At 35.3% G+C, this 24,362-nt stretch overlaps 1 protein-coding gene across 2 annotated transcripts in view; it reads right to left on the bottom strand.

Moving 5' to 3' along the window:
- Nucleotides 1-24,362, bottom strand: part of LOC145293755 (uncharacterized) — a 312,307-nt gene that overhangs the window by 84,493 nt on the left and 203,452 nt on the right. For both annotated transcript variants that reach the window (XM_080140260.1, XM_080140250.1), the window contains exon 3: nt 3,047-3,144. In XM_080140260.1, coding sequence (XP_079996386.1) covers nt 3,047-3,144 — 98 coding nt within the window. The remainder of the gene's footprint in view (nt 1-3,046; nt 3,145-24,362) is intronic.

Raw genomic sequence — 24,362 nt, 5'->3', positions numbered from 1 at the left:
ATCTGTTTTATTTAATACTAGCATTTCAGCCCGGCGTTGCCCGGGTGTTTGGAGGTGTATGCTGAGCAAAAAAAATAAAAAGAGTAAATTTTTTTTTAATTTGACCCCTATTATGACCCCTTAAAATTTATAGTTTCGGGCTCAAATCACTTTATTAAGTTAGATCCAGGTTCAAGGAACCTATATCTAAAATTTCAAGTGTCTAGACCCAAAATTGTCGGAGGAGTTTGGTAAAGTTCTTAAAGGTCAAATCGTTGAAATTTGACCCCTTAACAGCCAAATTTCTGGCTGACACCCGTCACATCGATTTTCCCAAATCTCAGTACCCGGTATTTCAAATTTCGAGTCTATAGACTAAAAATTGACAGAGTTATTGCGTAGGGAAATGTACACAGACAGACAGACACACAGACACAGAGACAGACAGACAGACAGACAGACAGACACGTTCACTTTTATAGATATATAGATTAGGCCTACCTTTCGATTTATTTACTTCCTATATGCTTTAGTTTATTTTTGTTTATTTATTTTAGTTTTATTTATTTATTTATTTATTTATTATTGATATTTTTTGTTTGTTTATTTTATTTATAATTGTTTATTTTATTTATTTATCATTGATATTTTTTGTTTGTTTATTTTATTTATAATTGTTTATTTTATTTATTTATTGTGTTGTTTATTTTTGTTTATTTTATTTATTTATTTATTGTCTTGTTTATTTTTGTTTATTTATTTTATTTATTATTGATATTTATTTTTGCTTGTTTATTTTATTTATTATTATTATTTTATTTATTTATTTATCTATTATTGATACTTTGTTTATTTATTTTTTATTATTTTTGTTTATTTATTTTATTCATTTATTTATTTATTATCATTGATATTTATTAATGCACTTTTTTCTGTGAAACCTCCATTTAGATTATTCTAAATTCTAAAGTTACACACACACACAGACACACACACACAGACACACACACACACAGAGACACAGACACAGACACAGACACACACACACACACACACACACACACACACACACACACACACACACACACACACACACACACACACACACACACACGTGTGTCCGTGTATGTGTGTATCTACTATTAGCGGGGGTGAGGCGCCCAGCTTTGCCCTGTCATAAAATACGCTTAAATATGATATTTTAATTTGTTCGGATTTTGTATATATTATTATAGAGTCGTGATTTGAAAAGTAAAAAACAAAGTATCAGCTAGAATCGAAATCGAAAGCAAAGATGTAGCATTCAAAGCTGGTGATGTTACCACTGCACTTACGTGACACGCATCTGAACTGATTAAAAATAAACTAACATGACTGTACAAAATTTATAAAGATTTTTTTCAATTTTGACCCCTTAAAAACTATTTTAGCCGGCTAAGCTAAAAACGCATAAAAGAGCAGTCCATAAAACCCCCAATCATTTGAGTCCCCTTTGCATATTCTTTTAAACATGCATTTTAATTAATTTCCTATGAGTTTTTTTCGTTTTCTTATGAGATGATCATCTTTAGTTAAGTATTACGTGTAATTATATTAATGCAGATATTTTATATGATTTATACTTGCGTAATATTTGCGTAAAAAGGTTATAGTAAACACAAACCTCTTTCTATACATATTTAATTATCTATGTATGCGTATATTTGTTTAAAAATTTTGCCTTGTGTCAGTTTTTGATCTACGTACATGAAACTTAATATATAGGGTCTTTGAACCGATGCGAAACTTTATATTTGGATTTTAGCCAGGGAAATCGGTGCAAAAGTGTGATAAAAAAAAAAAATTAAAAAAAAAAATGGAATTTGCTGAGTGAAGGTCAAACGAAAACATTACGAATACGTATGCATAACGTAATAGCTATTGGTTCATGTTTTAATTTTTAGCCTTGCAACAGACGTCTTCATAGCTCAGTAAATTGTAAGCTGAACGTTTTGGTTTCGATTCTTTGTGGTAGCGCATCATATTTAAACGTATTTTACGATTGGGCAATGCCGGGCAGCCTGCTAGTATTATTATAGAGTCGTGATTTCAAAAGTAAAAAAAAAAAAAAAAAGTATTTTAGAGCCATTAGCTAGAATTGAAACTGAAAGCAAAAATAGCACTCAAAGCTGGTGACGTTACCACTGTACCAACGTGACATGCATATGAACTGTTTAAAAATTGAAAATTAAAAATAAACTAAGTACAAAATGTACAACGATTTTTTCAATTTTGAGCCATTTTTGACCCCTTAAAAATTATTTTAACCGGCTAAAGACCCATTAAAGAGCTGCCCATAAAAAAATCCAATCATTTGAGGTTCCTAGCGCCAGTCTGTGACTTTTAGTTCCGGTGGAGATAGAGTTTGAAAATATGGAGACAGACATATAGCCTTTTATATATTAGATTATATAAAAAGAACTTTATCTGTGTGTTTGTTCTATATGAACTCGATAACGGTTTGGCCGATTTCATAAAATTTTATATGAAGATATGCCTGGCACTTTTCTTAGAGAGGTTTTTATATCGAAATGTCTTCGATAAGTACCGATAATCAATAATCGATAATTAATAATCGAAATAATCCGATGAAAGAAGGAACAGGCGATTTTGACCAAAGTTAACACCTTAACCAGCCTAACATCACAAGTGCATTTGAGAAGTTTTATTACTGCGCAAGCAAAAAGGCTGGGTTATTAAAATAAACTGTAGGTTCTTTGATATGACAGAGGCGCATTCGAAAAGAAAGTTTTTATTTATCCTGGCGATTGTAATACTTGGCACATCTTCAGATGTTTGAGTACAAGGTTTAAATATCTGATACAGAGAGAGAGAGGGAGAGAGAGAGAGAGAGAGAGAGAGAGAGAGAGAGAGAGAGAGAGAGAGATATCGCCAGCATATGTTTTAATGAAGGATGACTAAGTTCAGAAATTGTCAACAGGCGGAAGACATCTTAAATTCGAAAAATAAATAAATAAAAATATGAAAAAAAAAAGAAGAAGAAGAAGAAGAAGATATTTTTAGTTACCTTCCTGACAGGTGCTGCCTTGAAAACCTGGGCAACACTTCCAAGACATTTCTTTGCGAACCCGGAAGACTTTGCGATACTTTGGTCTCTGAGCAATTCTGTAATCAAAAAAAAAAAAAAGAAGAAGCTAATATAAATTCATTAAATAACTATTTTGCCAAACGATTTTTAAGTAACTTAGTTATCTGTATATATCTATATATCTATAAAAGTGAAAATGTGTGTGTGAGTGCGCTTGCGCGTGGGCGAGGACAATTCCCAACCGATATACTCAACAAAATTTAGATCTACGAACTTGAAATTTGGTACATAGGGTATTCAGACACGTGGAACATTTTTTAATCAGTTTTCAGTCAGAAAAAAAAAGGCTGCTAAAAATTGAAAAATTGGTGTCATCGGATTTTATCTGTTTGTTAGTTCATAAATGCGCATGCGTGAATCACTCACATGACAGATTCCTTATGTTACGAATAAGTATGTTTGAAAACACTTTTTAAAGTCGTGACAAGCTGGCCTAATGGTTATCGTTTTTGACTCACTGTCTTTAGGTTTTCGTTCCGAGTATTTTTTACTTCCAAAAAAGTGAACTGTTTAGAAAAATATACTACTCTCACACACATGACTCAATTTCTGTATGAATTAAAATATAATATTTATGTGTATTTTACGACCGGGCAATGCCGGGCGGCCTGCTAGTTTGATATAAAATTCAATCCCTTTTTATTTCATGTGGTGGATTTTATGAAAACTGGAATAAATATATTCGTTTCTTTATTTGCGGACTGTTATCCTCATCTTTTATATTTGTTGTTTGACAAAGTTTCGGCCAACTAATCATCTGGCTAGTTTTGGGTAGAATTGAAACCACCATCTTCAGATAATGCTTATCAGGAACCGTAGAGATTTAAAGTCTCTAATCACTGCACCAGCCTGGGGTCCGTAGCGCAGTGGATAGAGACATTGAATCTCTACGATTCCAGGTGAGCATTGTCTGAAGATAGCAGTTTCAGTCCTACCCAAAACTGTCCTGAAGATTACTTGGGCAAAACATGGCGAGACGACAACGACTATGGAAGGAAGTAATTGCTGAAGATACAGTTAAAAGATTCAGCAATCCTATCCTGTTGCGGTTACCACCTGACGATTGCCAGTGAAATAGTTGGCCGAAACGTTGTGAAACAACAACTATGAAGATGAATATAACAGTCCGCAAATAAATATACAAATTACTCATCTCAAAGAATTCCAATAATTGGGATAATGCTGGAATAAGTATTCTAAGCATAAGGTTCAGTTTGATTAGATCTTGATTTTATTTTCGTAAGGGAGCAAAATATGGTGCAACATTAGGAATTACTTTTACTCGTTCTGATTTTATATAAAAGTCGGTGATTTTTCAGTAATAGTCAACACAACAAATAAATGTTACCAAAGGCAAGCTAAGTTATTCTTCTATATATCTGGATAGGTATTTTTGAGTCTTACCTTATTTTAAAGTGTTTTCTGTTTACTTAAAAATAAAGTCAGTCGAGTTAGAACGAAAAATAAAATGGTGGTTTCAATCGAACCATAATCCAGCCTCGATAATCGTTCAAATTCAGAAACATAATTTTTTTTTTCCGTATGATAAGTTGTCTCGCAATCACCTACATGCAGTGGTGCACAATTACCTTTGTAAATTGCCCTCTCCTTTTGAAGAACATGATCTAACTGGATTTGTTCGTTGTACAACAGCTACCACATTCTTCTAATATGCGCCTTTTTAGTTGTAATCCCGAACATAGAACTATGCTGAGGTGTTCTTTTAGGAGATGTGCCAGATTACAACATTAATTTTTATCAACAGTTATCTGGTGCCTTGCGACTTCGAGCGACATCATTTTGTTTTATGTTGTTTAGTATTTGCATTCAGTTACAACTAGTATGGAGACCTGGAGTTACCCGGGATTAAATGATGATCAACGAATGTTTCACATCCCAATATTTTTATTGTCAACGAAATCGGTGAAATCGATCATTTTTCGATTGAATCGATTGATTGCCTACTTTAATTATGGCACCCCATCACAGTGCATTGGGAGGAAGCTTCACATGCCTCCCTGTAGTGACTTAGTCCACAATACACCGTAGTGCGCATTGCACTGTAGAGAAACTACTGTTGATTTTTATAAAATTATCTTATATATAATAATTGAATTAAAGTTTAAAATGCAAAAGTCAAGTATCATGCTTCAACTGTGCTCTAAACAGAAACACTCATTTCGAATGCACCCCATTCATAGCAAAGAATATACTGTTGATTTTACATGCCTGGCATAATTGCTTTTGCGGTAATAATGGTTTGAATTTAAGCTTAAAATGAAAAAGTCAAGTATCATGACGTACTTATACTTTAATCAGAAACATTCATTTAGAACGCACCCCTGTCATAACAAAGAGCTTACTATTGATTTTATATGTCGGGCCTTTCAACTTGTGTGGTAATAAAACTTCTCAAATGCACTTGTGATGTTAGGCTGTGTAAGGTATTAACTTTGATCAAAATCATATGTTCCTTCTTTCATCGAATTATTTCGATTATCGATATTCATTGAGGACATTTCTATACAAAATCTATCTAAGAACACTACCAGACATATAAAGAACCTTCGTGTGAAATTTCATAAAAATCTGTCCGGCCGTTTTTTAGTTCAGCCCCCGCCTCACAGACAAAGTTCTTTTTATATAATCTAATATATAAACGGCTACGTGTCTGTCAGTCGGTCTGTTTCCATATTTTCAAACTCTATCTCCTACGAAACTAAAAGTTGAAGAGCGGTGCTAGGGGCCTAAAATGATTGGATTTTTTACAGGCTGTTCTTTTATGGGTATTTAGCCGGTTAAAATTATTTTTAAGGGGTCAAAAATGGGTTAAAATTGCAAAAATCGTTGAACATTTTGTACATTCACCTTAGTTTATTTTTAATTTTTAATCGGTTCATATATGCATGTCACATTGGTACAGTGGTAACATCACCAGCTTTAAATGCTACAGTTTCAGTTTCGATTCTAGCTGATGGCACCTATATACTCTTTTTTTTACTTTTGAAATCACGACTCTAATAATAATATATACGAAATCGGGACAAATTAAAATATCATATTTAAGCATATTTAATCTAAATCTTAAAAGTCTAATAATCATGTCGGTTTATTATGTCATCTGCAGAAATTTTCCCAAGCTTTACCAGGGATTTGTGGAGCACTGTTGCAGCAGTAACAACAACCATAACAATCATCATCATCATCATCATCATCATCAACAACAACAATACTATCTGTGCCTAAATCTAAACGCAAATTCCATTAACAAAGCTTATTTCCTGGAATTGCCCGCCTATGGAACTCTGTGCCACTGGCCTGCTTTCCAGCTGACTACAGCATGGTTGTCTCCAAGTCTAATGTGAACAAGTTCTTGATATCCTGTCTACTTAAATAGTCAAATTCTGCTCGATTCCCATTAAAACTGATCACTGAGCTATTGTCCCACCGACCACCTTACACTCATTAATCCTTATTCTCGAGTGGTCCCAGGGCCTTGATAAATGGTGATTCCTTTGCAAAAATAAACAAAAAAAGGAAAGAAAAAAGCAACAGTAGCAGCAACAGAACTCTTAAAGTCCAATCTTTTCCTCGCCGTGGTAGACGTAATAACAACGCAGTAGCGGCCAAACTACTTTGCTAACAGTGTTCTGGTGAAAACTCCGGGGTTGGCATGAGGATCCGTCGTGGAAACGTGGCCGCATTAGAGTTATGCCATCTGAAACTTTGTTTCCTGATAGAACCAGCAATGGTAAACAGGTTTCGCAACAAGCGATATTAGGGCACATCGTAGTTGACAGAGTTCTAGTTAAAATAAAGGAAGAGTTGGCATTAGAATCCGTTGTCCTCTCGTCATTTCTGTTTCTGCATATACCAAGCAAAGACGTGTCAGGCACAGAACCGCAAATCAATGGAATGAAAGTGGCAACGATGTTTCTGCACTATTCCTGTGTGTGTTCTGAAACAAACCTTCCCCAACTTCGCATGCAATCGTTGAGTCTTTCTGTTTTCAGTGTTGGCGGTTAAAACCTGTAATCCTGCAGTTTAACAAATAGTAGGGATCAACGAGAGGTAGATTTCAGGCAATCCTTAGGCACGAGCTTCGTGAGTTCTATGCAAAGTTAAATTCGCCTAACAAACAAACAAACAAACAAACAAACAGCAGCGGCAGACAAACGATCTTTGTAAAATATTCTATATTTATTTGTAGAAATACTTAATTCTAACCAAATTCTCAATATCGATTCGTTATAAAAAAACAAGCTTTCAATCAATCAGAACGATTTGTTCTAGAAACCAAGCACCTGCTGATATTGACGACATAAGCGAGAATCCAAACACAGGCATCGTTTACAGTGTAATATAGTACGTAATTCAGCTATATGCAAATACCGAGTCGTGTGCGAAATGACGTCATAGTAAGGAAAAAGAAAAAGAGAGAGAGAGAGAGGGGGGGGAGAGAAGACGATCACATTAGAGACATAGGTGACGTCACATTGTAACGAGAAGTCACACATGGCAGAAGAATTAAATAAATATCTAGGCAGGATAAGCTGTTAGAAGCAGCTTATCCTGCCTTGACAGAGTTCAAAATAGACTTTATAGCCAAGTGTGGGGGGCCCTTTTCTCTTCCCTGGAACCTCTTTCCCACAGAAGAGACGTCGCTAGCCTGCCTCTCCCTTATCGTTATTTTCATGGCAAGTGCTCGTCTGAGCTCCAATCTATGATACCCCCCTGGCCTGACTTTCGCGAAAAACACTCGTCTATCTGAAACCACTATCAATAATTTCCCCCACTCGTTATCTGTGCCTAAACCTAAACGTAGATTCCATGAACAAACTTTTTTCATAGAACTGCACGCCTGTGGAACTCTGTTCCGTTTTCCTGCTTTCCAACTGACTACAATATGGTCGTCTTCAAGTCTAACGTGAACAAATTCTTGATGAGCCATCCCCTTAAGTAATCCAATTAACCAAATTTCCACTACTAACGATTACAACATGTTCACCTTGACCACTGTACACTCATGAACCTTTATCTTCGAGTGATCTCCGGGCCTTGATAAGTGGTGACTCCTTTGTAAAAAAAAAAAGGAGTCAAGTTATTACCTGTCCTATGTTCCTTGCGACGTACTCTGTTGGGTCTACGTGTATATACGTGCAATGTTATAATAAGGCCAACTTAACAAACGAATCTTTGTCAGTCACAACACGACTACACAGACTCTTTGGAGGCAATCTAAATCTAGCTTTGGTCGCTCGGCCACAGTCATCTCGGCAGACGGCATAAGACGTCGTCATCGATTACTTGGCGAAAGATGATAAAGACAATCCCACGGATTCACTCACAGATGCGTCCACACACACACAACGCTTAGAACTTTTCTCATCTTATTTTTGAAAACGTAAATAAAATGGATATATTTATGTGAGGATTGACTTTCTCATTCTTTTGATGGTGACATTTCTGCTACAGATTTCATGTATTGCGAATAGTCGATATCGTTGGCACCGATCTTTTATCCTTCCATGTGATAAGATTTATCGCTTTCTTTTCGTAAAAAATATCATTCCTTCTATCTGACGAGTGTGTAGCAATTACATAACTTTCGGCGCTTCTACACTATTGGGACGAAATTTCGGAAATCGTGATACTGACTCTCACATGAAAAAAAAAAGGGTGTCTGCGTATTCCTCGTATTTTTAAGATGATTATATCCAAAAATTACAAAAATCGATAAGGTAGAAAATTATTTATTCAAGAAAATAAAAAAAAAATAGAATTTGATGAAAACGGTTGTAAGACACAGGAGAGTTCAAAAGGCAGGTAATTTTCCATTTTATAAAAAAAGATGGCGGCTATTTTTTCACCTGCTCATATGATTAAAGTTGTTTTTTTGTTTTTTTTAAATAATTCAGTAATATTTAGATAATTTCGACTGCATAATTTGGAAGCTACCACTGTAACTTATTAGAATTGACAAAAAAATCAGTTGAAACCATCGTTTTTTTTTTTTTTTTATCTAAACACTCCATTTATCGACTACAAAATCTTGTCCCAATAGTGTAGAAGCGCTTAATTTTCTTTTGCAGCTGCATGTTCTAATTCACGGAGTGATTAGTACGCTGTTCGATAAGAATAACGTTTGCGTGAGGAAGGCAACTTCCGCTTCCGCTCAAACTTTGTTTTTATCACGCCTTTTACGGACGTTATGTTTCTTTTCTCGTTTTCAGCCATGATTTGTTTGGACGAGACGAAAACTCCTGACTCAGCATATTTTGTCTTCCTGTTTTCGTAATTCTTTCCGGAGCAAATTCGTGGTGTTGATGAAACTATTAATAAAATTGCTTTAAATGATAGACGGACAAGTTTGTCTTTATAACCAAAGCTGATATCCTGTCTTCTTCATATCCAGCAAAGCCAGACGGATGAAGATTGACTCAACCATTATTTTCTTCATATAACAAACCTTAAATCTCATCAACAAACTGTCGATCCTAACATTTCCTTCCAACTGTACAAGTATTTGATGTTTCTTTTGGAAAGCTACGTTTCCTTCGTATGGAACCACAGACGCGTGCCGTCTTATCTAGTAATATTGCAGCCGTAGAAACGCTCTTGTAAGAATCTCCGGTCGCATATTTTTGCAAACCTAATAGGATGGTATCATCACGAACAAACGTATACTACCCCCCCCCACTCAAAAGAGAACGTAATGTTTGATATAATGGTCTAATGATAACAACACACACTACACCTACAAAGTATGAAATAATGTCTGGGAGAATTATATCATGCCAACAGAACAGATATTACACTACTCTCCACCCACCAAAAAGGGAGATAATGTTTAGGAGAATTATCTCATGACCACAGAACCGATATAATACTTTCCTACACCACCCACAAAAAGAGGCAATAATGCCTGAAAATACACTATGATCACAGAAAAAAAAAATCTTCTGAACACTATGATCACAAAAAAAAAAAATCTTCTGAACGCTATTAAAAGTTAAATTCTTCACTAGTTTGGAGACGGAATGCGTTGTTGTGAGATGTGATTTTCTCTATTAATTCGCACTTTTTATTTTAAGATTCAAATATTAATAACTACATTTTATTTCAGTATTTAATTTATGTATTTCTGTTGTATTAAATGCTAGCTTTAATTTTTTTTTTTTTTTTTTTTTTTTATCGTCCATAAATGTTTATCTACCAAGTTGATCTTAAATATTGTATAATCAATCCATTATATTATCATTTTCAGTCCCCCACCCCTAATTTCTGGCTCCCATCTTATCTCGCAATTACTTATAACGTCACCAACTAACCTTCGGAAGAACCCCCCCCCCATCCGATTTTGTTTTATATCATAAGTTGCTTAAAACGTGATTAGTTAAAGTTCAGAATAAAATCATGCTTTCTCTTAACGGTTAATTTAAAAAAAAAAATCTTCTGAACGCTATTAAAAGTTAAATTCTTCACTAGTTTGGAGACGGAATGCGTTGTTGTGATAAGTGATTTTCTCTATTAATTCGCACTGTTTATTTTAAGATTCAAATATTAATAACTACATTTTATTTCAGTATTTAATTTATGTATTTCTGTTGTATTAAATGCTAGCTTTAATTTTTTTTTTTTTTTTTTTTTTTTCTCGTCCATAAATGTTTATCTACCAAGTTGATCTTAAATATTGTATAATCAATCCATTATATTATCATTTTCAGTCCCCCACCCCTAATTTCTGGCTCCCATCTTATCTCGCAATTACTTATAACGTCACCAACTAACCTTCGGAAGAACCCCCCCCCCCCCATCCGATTTTGTTTTATATCATAAGTTGCTTAAAACGTGATTAGTTAAAGTTCAGAATAAAATCACGCTTTCTCTTAACGGTTAATTTAAAAAAAAAATCTTCTGAACGCTATTAAAAGTTAAATTCTTCACTAGTTTGGAGACGGAATGCGTTGTTGTGATAAGTGATTTTCTCTATTAATTCGCACTTTTTATTTTAAGATTCAAATATTAATAACTACATTTTATTTCAGTATTTAATTTATGTATTTCTGTTGTATTAAATGCTAGCTTTAATTTTTTTTTTTTTTTTTTTTTTTTCTGGTCCATAAATGTTTATCTACCAAGTTGATCTTAAATATTGTATAATCAATCCATTATATTATCATTTTCAGTCCCCCACCCCTAATTTCTGGCTCCCATCTTATCTCGCAATTACTTATAACGTCACCAACTAACCTTCGGAAGAACCCCCCCCCCCCATCCGATTTTGTTTTATATCATAAGTTGCTTAAAACGTGATTAGTTAAAGTTCAGAATAAAATCACGCTTTCTCTTAACGGTTAATTTAAAAAAAAAAAAAAATCTTCTGAACGCTATTAAAAGTTAAATTCTTCACTAGTTTGGAGACGGAATGCGTTGTTGTGAGATGTGATTTTCTCTATTAATTCGCACTTTTTATTTTAAGATTCAAATATTAATAACTACATTTTATTTCAGTATTTAATTTATGTATTTCTGTTGTATTAAATGCTAGCTTTAATTTTTTTTTTTTTTTTTTTTTTTCTCGTCCATAAATGTTTATCTACCAAGTTGATCTTAAATATTGTATAATCAATCCATTATATTATCATTTTCAGTCCCCCACCCCTAATTTCTGGCTCCCATCTTATCTCGCAATTACTTATAACGTCACCAACTAACCTTCGGAAGAACCCCCCCCCCATCCGATTTTGTTTTATATCATAAGTTGCTTAAAACGTGATTAGTTAAAGTTCAGAATAAAATCACGCTTTCTCTTAACGGTTAATTTAAAAAAAAAATCTTCTGAACGCTATTAAAAGTTAAATTCTTCACTAGTTTGGAGACGGAATTGCGTTGTTGTGATAAGTGATTTTCTCTATTAATTCGCACTTTTTATTTTAAGATTCAAATATTAATAACTACATTTTATTTCAGTATTTAATTTATGTATTTCTGTTGTATTAAATGCTAGCTTTAATTTTTTTTTTTTTTTTTTTTTTTTTCTCGTCCATAAATGTTTATTTATCTACCGAGTTGATTGCAAAAATAGATTACCTAATTGTACTCATTTTTAGTTCGTGGGAGGGGAATCTATCACCATACTTTCCCTTAAACAGGTCCGTTGGACTTTTATTAATACTTAATAGTTATTTTTTTATTTTTTTTTTTTTATTTTTTTATTTTTTTATTTTTATTTTTTTTTTTTTTATTTTTTATTTTATTTTTTTTAATGGAGAGTAGAAAACGCATTGTGGATGCGTTATCGGCAGCTCCTGTTACTCTCGCTTCTTCTTATTTGTCCCTCAGTCCTCATTTTTAAATGAGTGATTTTTCTGACAAAGGGAGAAGAAAAAGCTGTTTTCTAGGTTGGCAGTATTTTTGCGCGAACAGTTGGCAGAGTTGGTGGAAATTTTCTGTTTCTATGTCTATCCTTGTAGCCATGTCACTAGTAAGGGTGCTGGAGGTAAACGTTTTGTCTGGGCTGACGTTATCCGCCTGATAGTCAGGGACCCGAACCTTGGATTAACCACTAAGGAGGCTGTCCTATCAGCAGGTGCAAAGTACTGGGGCTGCTGTATTGCCATTTGGTGAATGGAATCTGGACCATGCAGTAGCTTCTGGTGGGGCCTCTCGATGCCATACTAGTGGGTAATTGTTACGGCTTTACCTTATCATGTGGTACAAAAAAAAAAAAAAAAATTCTTCGTTTCTTTTTCTCTCTTAGTTTCCCCTCTCTGTCCTGCTCTAAGTAAATCTGTCGACCTAGTCCACAAATTCCAAAATTTCATCATGACAAGTTTCAAGAAAAAATACACGATTAAACCCGGTTCTCCAACTTCCAACGTAGACCCCTACTACCATGTCTCCTTCTCCAACATCAGGGGTCTACGTTCTAACCTTCCAGAGGTTGAAACCCAATTACAGGAGACTAAACCAGACCTTTTATTTTTAAGTGAAACTGGCATTGGACAGGCTATTTCCCTTGATGAGTTTGCAATTACAGGATACTCTAACTTAACTTCTAAATCTGACCCCCAAGATCGCCATGGGCATGGAATATGTGCCTATATTAAAGATAGCTTTCCATGTGGGAGGGACATCTCCAGGGAAGATCCTAACTTACCTTATATGTGCTTCCGGGTTGCTTTAGCTCACACTACTGCATTTATATTTACTCTCTATCGCCCCCACAACAGCGGAGTTACTATCTTTCAAAGCATATCTGAGAAAATTGACCAAGTCCTTTCTACTTATCCTTCAGCTAACATTCACGTATGTGGAGACTTCAATGTTCACAACGTCGAATGGTTGACCCACTCAAACAAGACCGATGATGAGGGGAGGTTCTGTCATGATTTCTCCATTGCCTATGACCTCACTCAGATTGTTCAGGAACCTACCCGTGTGCCCGATAATGACGGCCAGTATGCGAGCCTACTAGACCTTTTTCTCACAACTTGCCCTGAACTATGTTCAGTTTCTGTTCTGTCGCCTCTTGGATCTTCCGACCACTCTGTTGTATCAATTAAGATAAAAATGAAATGTAATAAGTCCCCAGACGTACCTCTTCATCGTACAGTATATCGATACACTAAGGCTGACTGGGATAGCTTCCGTACATTTATATCTGATCTACCTCTGCATTCCATGTTTAAAAAGGATGTGTCCTCTATAGTATTAGACCTAACTGAATGGTTAATTGTAGGTATTGACCATTTCATACCCTCTAAAAAATTTCAGCAAAAACCTAACAGCCAGCCATGGTTCTCTCCAGAATGTGCTGCTGCCATTGCGCACAGAAATCACTTTTTCCACTGCTTCAAACGTAATAGATGTATGGAAACTAAAGCCGTTTTCAGGACTGCCAGCAACCATTGTAAGAAAGTAATAAGGAACGCAAGAGAGTTGTATGCTCAATCTGTTAAGTCCAAAGTAGCTGAGCAGCGGCTTGGTTCCCACCAGTTTTGGCAAATAGCAAACAGAATCCTGAACAGAAGCGTGTGCTCCATCCCAACTATTATCAATGGATCTGAGGTAATCTCGTCAGCATCAGACAAAGCCAAACTCTTTGTCAAGAACTTTGCAGCTAATTCTACCCTTTGCGACCAAGACCGCCAACCCCCAATATTTCCTCTTGTATCAGAAAACACGCTATGTGATATACGTATATCTGTACGTGATGTTGCCAAGCTAATCAAAAACCTTGATTCCAGTAAAGCAACTGGCCCTGATGGTATTCCAATTATAGTACTCAAAAAACTTCAACCTGAACTAGCGCCCATACTTACAAAACTGTTTAAACGTTGTCTTAAGGAGAATAGTTTCCCATCTCCCTGGAAAATCTCATCAGTATGCCCTGTATTTAAGAATTCAGGTGATCGCTCATCCCCCTCTCAGTACAGGCCAATAAGTCTCCTGTGCGTCATGAGTAAGTTGCTAGAATCTGTATTAAATACAGAAGTAATCAAACATCTCAACAAAAATAACCTTCTAAGTGACACTCAATATGGTTTCCGTTCTGCTAGATCTACAGCAGATGTCCTTACAGTTATATCGCATAGGATTAGCAAATCTCTCGACGGTGGCAATCTTTCTAGGGCAATTGCTCTTGACATATCTAAAGCCTTTGATAGGGTATGGCATAAAGGTTTACTTCATAAGATCGCTAGCTATGGTATAGCTGGAAAAGTCTTCTCAATTATTAAATCATTTCTTTCTGATAGATTCATAAGAGTAGTAGTTGAGGGGCAAAAATCAGAAGCTCACAATATTAATGCCGGTGTCCCTCAGGGATCCATCCTGGGCCCAACTCTTTTCCTGATCTACATTAATGATCTTCCAAATCATATCCTTACATCATTTGTAGACATTTATGCTGACGACACTACCATTTATGGTACCACATCTAAGACAGTAAACGAGCAAGTTCTCTCCAATTCTCTCTCCTCTGATCTTGAGCACGTAGTACAATGGGGAAAGGAGTGGCTGGTTACTTTTAATGCATCTAAAACCAAGCTTCTCTCTTTACATCATCAACATTCTAATCCACATTTGTCATCAATTGAAATGAATGGCTCTCGTCTTCAGGAGGCCTCAAGTTTTGACAAGCTTCTGGGCTTGACCATTACTCCTGATCTTAAATGGAACACGTATATCAAATCTGTTGCCAAGGCCGCTGGAAAAATGGTGGGATCTTTCTATCGATCCAGTAGATATCTCACTGCTGATGCTATTCTCTATCTATATAAGAGCCAGGTACGTCCAAGGATGGAATACTGTTGCCACATCTGGGCAGGAGCTGCTAGAAAGAACTTGTCCTGCCTTGATAGAGTTCAAAATAGACTTCGTAGCCTCGTAGGAGATGTCCTTTTCTCCTCCTTGCAACCTCTATCTCACAGAAGAGATGTTGCGAGTTTGTCTCTGATGTATCGTTATTTTCATGGAAAGTGTTCAACTGAGCTTCAATCTATGGTCCCCCCTCGCCAAACTTTCACAAGAAACACTCGTCTAGCTGTAAACACTATCAATAATTTCCCCCACTCTTTATCTGTGCCTAAACCTAAACGTAGATTCCATGAACAAAGCTTCTTTCTTAGAACTGCACGCCTGTGGAATTGTCTTCCGTTTTCCTGCTTTCCGGCTGACTACAATATGGTTTTGTTCAAGTCTAAAGTAAATAAGTTCTTGATGAGCCGTTCCATATAAGTTATTAAATTTACCAAATTTTCATTACTAATGATTACTATATTGACCAACTTCTACTGTACACTCTTTAACCCTTATCCTTGAGTGGCCTCTGGGCCTTGATAATGTGGTGATGCCTTTGTAAAAAAAAAAAAAAAAAAAAAAAAAAAAAGAACAGATACTGCATTAATTTCCTCCCCAAAAAGGTGAGGGGCCATTTCATAGGTTTGAAATAGAATTTTCTTTTTTTCTGATATTTTTTTTTGTTTTTTTGTCACACTTCCAATTGAAATAGAATTTTCTTTTTTTCTGATATTTTTTTTGTTTTTTTGTCACACTTCCAATTGAAATAGAATTTTCTTTTTTTCTGATATTTTTTTTTGTTTTTTTGTCACACTTCCAATTGAAATAGAATTTTCTTTTTTTCTGATATTTTTTTTCTTTTTTTGTCACACTTCCAATTGAAATAGAATTTTCTTTTTTTCTGATATTTTTTTTCTTTTTTTGTCACACTTCCAATTGAAATAGAATTTTCATTTCTCTGTCATTTCGTTTTTATTTGAAATAGAATTTTCTTTTTTTCTGATATTTTTTTTTGTTTTTTTGTCACACTTCCAATTGAAATAGAATTTTCATTTCTCTGTCATTTCGTTTTTATTTGAAATAGAATTTTCGTTTCTTTTCACGTTTCCATTTGAAATAAAAATTTCGTTTCTTTTCATTTTTCTGTTTCAAATAGAATTTTCGGGGATTTAGCGGAGAAGCCAACAAACGAAAACAATGGTAAAAAAGAATCAAATATACAATAAATAAATGTTGCCAATAAAAGTTACTTTTGTGTCTATCTGCCTTATTTTTTGTGTTTTTAAGTATTTTGTGGAGGAAAAATATTTTGACTGTAATTGCGTAAGTTTCGAGGGGTTGCAAATGATGCCCTATGTGACCCCCCCACCCCCATCCACTGTGGTCGAGTAACAAAGTAAGGTAACACGGAGAGCAACGAATAACTAAGGTTGTTCCAACCGTTCGCCAGTACTTCATAAACACAACTGAATATTTATTTTCAAAAAAATATAAAAGGAGTTAAAAAATTTGGCACAAGGCTGAAAACGGGGGGGGGGGATGATGCCTAACTAAGCTAATCTAACTAGTTCCTTCATTCACTCTACTTTCAGCGCAGTACCACATTCATACTATACATCCATTAGCGTATACATTCCTTCATCAATCACCATAAGAACATAATATCATGGGACCTACTTAAAACCTTTATAAGAAAAAGGAGGGTTAGGGGAATAAAAATTTTTATGTACAAAAATAAAATGATATTTACAATGTTAGTAACTACAGACCCCCCCCTTTACTAAACTGTGGCAGATGAGCCGATTTGCCAGTCGAAAGAGTGATGCAGGTCCAAAACACCTCTTACGAAATTTAGGAAGGGGAACCTGCATCTCTGACAAATCAAGCAATCTGTCACCTAATTGGGGAAGGGAATGAGGGTAACAAACAAAAAATTAGGAGACAAACTAAAAACGGGACCTAATGATCACTATCACACACTAGCTAGATTATGAATATAAATGCCTAAAAAACGGGTTCTTAACCTAGTCTGAAACGTGACCTACTCTTGACTGAAAAAAAATGGGCCAAGGCTGACGTTCGTTTTTGTTTCTCAAAATTCTTTTCCTCAGGCACATCCAAGTACCAATCAAGCCTTGCTCCAAACACTCGGCAAATATGCGCAACAGATAACCACCTTTCAGCAAAGTCTGACGAAGAGAGTCTAACCCTCTAGGCCTTAATACGACCCTTCAAGCGACAACGGAAGATTCATATAAGGTCGAGAGGAGCGAAGTCCTCAGATCCGTAGACCACTTTCATACGTGTGGTCCAAATCACACCTCTCATAACAGCTAGCAAGGTCAAACACGATTCTTTTTTAAACCCGTCAGTTGTCGGTGCTCAATTGCTACAGTCATTGATAGGAACCAGAATAAGACACGATACATTCAAGATGTGGACTATGGGACGTGCAACAAACTCAATCAGTGGCACAACGATGCGACAATAAACGAAGGCATGACATAAAGTCTCGACCTCGTCGCCACACTATTTACATATCGGCGAAGTAGCCAAGTCAGCTGAGTGAAGTCTCTTACCGATCCAGAGAGCTTCTCAAATCACCACCCAGGCCAGAAAAGCCTGATCGTTAGTGAAACACCTTGACCTAGGCGCACAAGGCCAGACTGAGCGAAGCTGCCCCTTTGTCAAAGGAAGCCCCTCACCAATATCATCCCTAACGGATCCCCTCACTAAAACCCTTTCGGGACAACAGCAGAGCGTTAGAGAGGCTTTCCTTCACCCTTAAAAGGGACTTCAATGCGCGACGACACTCGCGATAGAAGGAGCACTCACCTCGGGGAAACCTGTGTGCCTCCCTCTCATGCAAGTGCACACTTCTCAAAGCCGGAAAGGCTTTCTTAGTGTCCTTTTTCCAAAGGCCACCGTTTCCCTCACTTTGTGCACACATTCCATCCAGGTCGTAAAGCCGAAGCGTGTGAGACGCAACACCACATTTGACATACCCAGATCGCCTTCAGAAGGATGGAGATAAAAGATATCACAGCAGACCATGGGGGCCTTTCCAAGCAATAGGAACCTGAAAAGAGCCTGCTGCAAATATAGCAGTGTACCTGGCAGGATAGGAAGAACAGAAAGATGGTAAATAAAGATTGGATAGATGTGCGAGTTGTACACCTCCGCTCTCTCCTTTAACGAAAGGTTTCTGTTGATTTACGGACTAGCTGCGGACCGGACCACTTTCAGAACCTCCAACCAATTTTTCTCCAGCTGAAGATTAAGACCGAACCAGATGCCGAGTATCTTGCAAGACCCGGCATTCCAGGCAGCGATGCGCAAGCCGGAGGACTTGTTCATAAACACAACTGGCCACTAGTCAGAGGCACGTTCCTTTTATAACAAAATATTCGTGCTTCCCACTACTTCTCTAAGTCTATATAAGATTGGAATTCCGTCCCCGAGACCGGCGCCACCAACGTAAGCAATCCTCTTTTTTTTTTTCTTTTTTTTTTTCTCACAATTTTGAAATACCTTCTTTTAAATCTCAAATATTCGGGTTTTACGAGCAGTTTCGCAAACAAGATGGCGGCAAGTTTATAGCCCGCCATCTTGTATGTTCGATTTTTCTCTTAGTTGTTCGTTTACTTCTCTACTAAATCTCCGAATTTTCGTTTTTTTTTACGCTTCTCTTTGAAATAGAATTTTAATTACTAAACTCACAGAATGAATGGGCGAATCTTAAAAACAAAACAAAACCATCGCTCTATTTTGTGGAAGGGGAGTAGAGCAAGAGTCGTGAAGTATGGAAATCTTCGTACAGTTTGTTATGATTATTCCTTTTTTGTCGAGCGACTAAATCTATTTTCAACTCTGGATGCACCAGTTCCGAAATGATAACATCAAAGCTCACCGAGCGATCGTCTGGCCATTTTCTTGAGGTTGTGATAGAGTAATATAAACACAGACAGGCAGCAGACTCGAATCTGTTATGATAAAGACAATCAACAAGTAATATTTTGAAAACGTGAAAAAAAAAAAAAAAAAATTACGCTACTCGTAAAAGAGAAATAAAGAAATATAAGCGAACCATCAACCCAGTCGGTGAATTTAGAAAAAAAAAAAAAAAAAAAAAGCAAAAACAGACCAGTAAAATCGTAGTAATCTAATCGCTACTAAAATTATGACAAGCCCCAAAATAAACATGAATGTTTCTTCTGTGTATAGCATAGTTAAATATTACGGTTGCTAAAATAATCCTATACCAGCACAAATAATAAACATAGACTTTTTATCTGCTAACACATTAAAATGGCGCTGAAAGATGTTAGAAAATTAATTTTAAACCCAAACAAATTATGTCGTCCTATTTATTTTTCATTTCTTCAAGAGGTGCAAGTCTATAAATGGAGGTTCCAAACTTCTAGTCTCGTTTTCGTCTAAGAAAACTTAGGTCACGTCGTACTAGATGACTGGTTTCACATCAAATAACATATTGCATTTGTAGCGACCGATGTTTACACATCGACGCCCAAAATCAAAATTCGTAAATTTGTTTGTGCACACGTCGTCTGCGCATACACGATCCCGAATAAAAACAAATAATTATATTTTGGATCAAACGAAGAATTTTCTGAATTTATTCGAAATGGTATTTCTGGAAGCCACCTAAATCCTGTTAAAAAGTCAAATTTTTCTTCAATAAACCAGTGTAACCCAGTTGACCCAAATCTCTGTCGGGTGCTAACTCCTGCAACATCTCTCCACTCACACACAAACATTAGTGAACACACAGACACACACAACTTATAAGCTCATTATCATCTGCAAATCTGTGTAAATTTTATACATCGAAATATTTCCGATCTTTCTCACTGAACTTTCTAACGAATATGAAATAAAAAGAACATTGACTCTGATAAACAACTTTCAATGAATTATAATTTATATATATGAGCAGAAAAGTTTTGATAACGATTTTTCTTATGCCTGTAACGCACGGCTCTTAATTAATCGATTCAAACTCCTTCAATGTCTCAACTAATGAATTCTCCCTTATTTTTAACAAAAACTCTAAAAATAGTCACAAACATTCTATGTTTTTCCTAAACCGGTAAACTTCTCTTTTAAACATATATGAAATATCTCTTTTTTTAATATATACCTTCTGAACTCATTATTTTGTTTTGTTTACCGTATAACATGTCTCTCGTTTTTCTCACATTCGATTATAAACTCTGCAAACCCTTATCACTGAAAATATTTCTTCGAAATCGACTTTTCCCAAGAAAACACATCGCCCATAACAAAACATCCTAAAGTAAAACAACCAAAACTGGTGTGGAGTACATCCCTATAAACTGGTGACCAACATGCCTAAAAATTAAAGTAGCATTAAACTAACATGGATATAATCAGCCTGAGTTAGAGCTGGGGGGAACTCATAACGATGCAACAGCATTTTTTAAAGGAAAAAAGATATTTAGAAACCAAAATCTTCTGTGTTCAAATTGTCAAAGAGAAATGAAAGAAGCGAAACCCTCGCCCAAAAAGGAAGTTTTTTTTTTTTTTTTTTTTTTTTGCGGGGGTGAGGGAAAGTAAACTTCTAATTTATCTTGCTTTTGGTAACATTTATTTGTTATTTCTTTCTTTCTTTCTTTCTTCTTCTTCTTCATTAAAACCGGGCTACAGCAGAATCCTCATTGATGGATTTTTGTCTTCACTTGATACGAACACAGGCTTGATCCGAGTGAAGGCCGATTTTACCGAGATCTTTCAGCAGAAAATCTGTGCATCTCACTATCAACCCACCCTTTGGTCGCTTCCCAGCGACTTCTAATGGATAGGAAACTTTGGCATTGGTGCCGTAGTTGGCTCTCAGCAGATTCCAAACCGTATAAGCCGCTATATCTTCAGCTTACACTCAATCTGTGCGATGCTCTAAGGAGCATTCGAATGTCCTCATCGTAAACGTTGTCTATAATTTCAAACATTCAGCGAAGCATTTTGGTTTCCATAATGGCCTACGGAGAGAACTTGAATACCTACTAGACACTATCCTCGCATGTCTAACGTCTCTCTGTACAAGGGTTTGCCAGACGAACCTGGCATGAGGATACTTTTCTTTAGAAGTAAACTCTGACCAAATATTCAAAATCCCATCTTATTCGCAGCCCAAATAAGATCTCCTCAGTATGGCTAACTTACATTAGCTTTTACGAGGAATGGTGCACCTTCTTCAAGTGATGTTACCTCAAGTAATAGCACGAAGCTGGATACTCCACCAGACTAGATTAATTTTTGTCCTGGAATCCAGTTAGACCAAGAGACCAAAATGAAAGACATACTACAACGTATAAAAATGGTTAATTGTGAAGAGGAAAATTATGTTCTCAATTTCTTTACTAACTCAGTTTTGGAGATGAAGAACTTGAATGAAAAATTCGAATATCTATGTATCTCAGATAGAGTTCAAGTGTTAGCTCCAGCTAGTGGGCACCTTGATTTCTGAGAACTTCGATCGAAGTAAAATAAAACAAAAAAGCAAATCTTTGCTCCGCCTTCGTCGTTGTCGGTAAGTGCTTGGAGCTGTCTTAAATGACGAGTCTCACACCAGTCCGGTAGATATTCGACTTTTAACAATAACCGATCTTGCAGTCACAGAAGATGCCAGTGACGGAGCGTCGCTTCGGCCACGTCGCATTGATGATAGCAGATGTTTATATTACTAAACAATCTGAATAAATAATTTCTTTTGAAAAATTGTTTTTTTTTCTTCTTTTTACTGATATTTTATCGTTCTTAATATTATACCTCTAACGAAGCTGGGTATCTCCACTACTAGATGTATACGGTAAATAAATACTCGTTAAAGAGAGAGAGAGAGAGAGAGAGAGAGAGAGAGAGAGAGAGAGAGAGAGAGAGAGAGAGAGAGAGAAAACGGATGACGTAATAATGGCGCCTGGCCAGATTTTGATTAGCGAGATATGAATTCGTGCGTCTGTTTTGTAAGCCAAGAGGCACCTGTATCGTTTTGGAAAGGAAAGATACACTGGCAACGGAAGACCGGACGAATAAAGCAAAATGCTTGCCAAGATTAATTATCAAAACGTCGGGTTAAAATCTTCAGTTCTAAGGTATTATTTAGCTTTGGATACATTTCTTTTCTATTATGGTTAGTCATCTTTCCCGTTTTGGTTGTTTATAAGCATCATTATAATATATATATATATATATATATATATATATATATATATATATATATATATATATATATATATATTATATATTATATTTTGAGGACTGGATTCTTATGTGGAAAGTATCCACTTAATAAGTCGTCTGACAAGGACTTCTAGTTTTAACCGACCATTTCTCCGAGACATTAGCATGTCCAGTGTCGCAACCATGTAAATTTGTTTATATTATATTAATAAAAATATATAGCTTGCTCTTCTTTTATTGAGCACTCTTAATAACCTCGTTACATTCATTAGTAGGGCTACGACATCAGCATCTTCTTTTCATTGTTTTGACTCTCTCCGTTGATATCTTATATGCTTTAATATAGAGTGATGTGGTTCTCTGTTGATTAACTGTGTCTAACTATGTCAAAACAATAACAAGAATATGCTGTTGTCATAGCCTTATTCGTTAGTTATCACTCTGCGATACACTTAACCTATATATATATATATATATATATATAAATATATATATGTGTGTGTGTGTGTGTGTGTAATAAATCCCAATTCCTGTTTGTCTGTTCACAATGACGTTATAGCATATGTATAAAATACGTGACGTCATAGCAGATGACCTCATATATGACGTCATAGCAAAGTTTAAAAAGGAAGGGACAAAAAATTACCGAGCAATTCCAGGTATATACAGTTAGTATATATATATATATATATATATATATATATATATATATATATATATATATATATATATATATATATATATATACTAACTGTATATATATATATATATATATACAGTTAGTATATATATATATATATATATATACTAACTGTATATATATATATATATATATATATACAGTTAGTATATATATATATATATATATATATACTAACTGTATATATATATATATATATATACAGTTAGTATATATATATATATATATATATATATATATATATATATATATATATATATATATATCTGGCCTTGATGGAGGTGCGCTTAAAACTTGCTGACATGGTTTAAAATGATTTGAAATAACAGAAAGGAGAGACTTGATTCCAAATATTTCTCATATGTTATATCTCCCCTCTTTTGGAATTAGGGCACGATTATTATATCTCCAGTATCAAATAATCTTTATACACTGAAATTTACTTTATGTATGAAAACTAAAGAGGGCAGATAAAACACATGAGAAATATTTGGAATCAAGTCTCTCCTTTCTGTTATTTCAAATCATTTTAAACCATGTCAGCAAGTTTTAAGCGCACCTCCATCAAGGCTAGATGTTTGGGGAAAATATCAAATATTTTGTAATTTATATGCAAAACTAAGAAAACAAATGACTATGATTGAAACATTTTATGGCTGTAAAAAGTGCCAAAAATAGGTTCTGGATGATGAATGACCCCCTTTAATGTGCGACCTTAAGGGCAAATATCACATAGCTCACTACACAATTCAGGCTATTACCTTTTCAACGGACCTTTACTTGTTAAATTCTGATCAACAGTTGCTGAGATTTGGAACTTATAAAATTGGGAGGAAAAGTGGTATATACACTCGTGAGCAAAAAAATGAATAAATAAATAAATAAAGAAAAGAAAAAAAAGAAATGGTCCAAACAGACTTTATACATTTTATTGCACTAAAAGCTATATTAAACAAAGAACAATTGAACAAGGAAACTTAAACGAGACTAATAACACAGAACGAGAGA

The sequence above is a fragment of the Euprymna scolopes genome, chromosome 2, assembly GCF_053919585.1.
Source record: "Euprymna scolopes isolate OS-2025 chromosome 2, ASM5391958v1, whole genome shotgun sequence".
Taxonomy (NCBI): Eukaryota; Metazoa; Mollusca; class Cephalopoda; order Sepiida; family Sepiolidae; genus Euprymna; species Euprymna scolopes.
The sequence above is the reverse complement of the archived record's forward strand: the minus strand, read 5'-3'. Positions and strand labels throughout refer to the sequence as shown.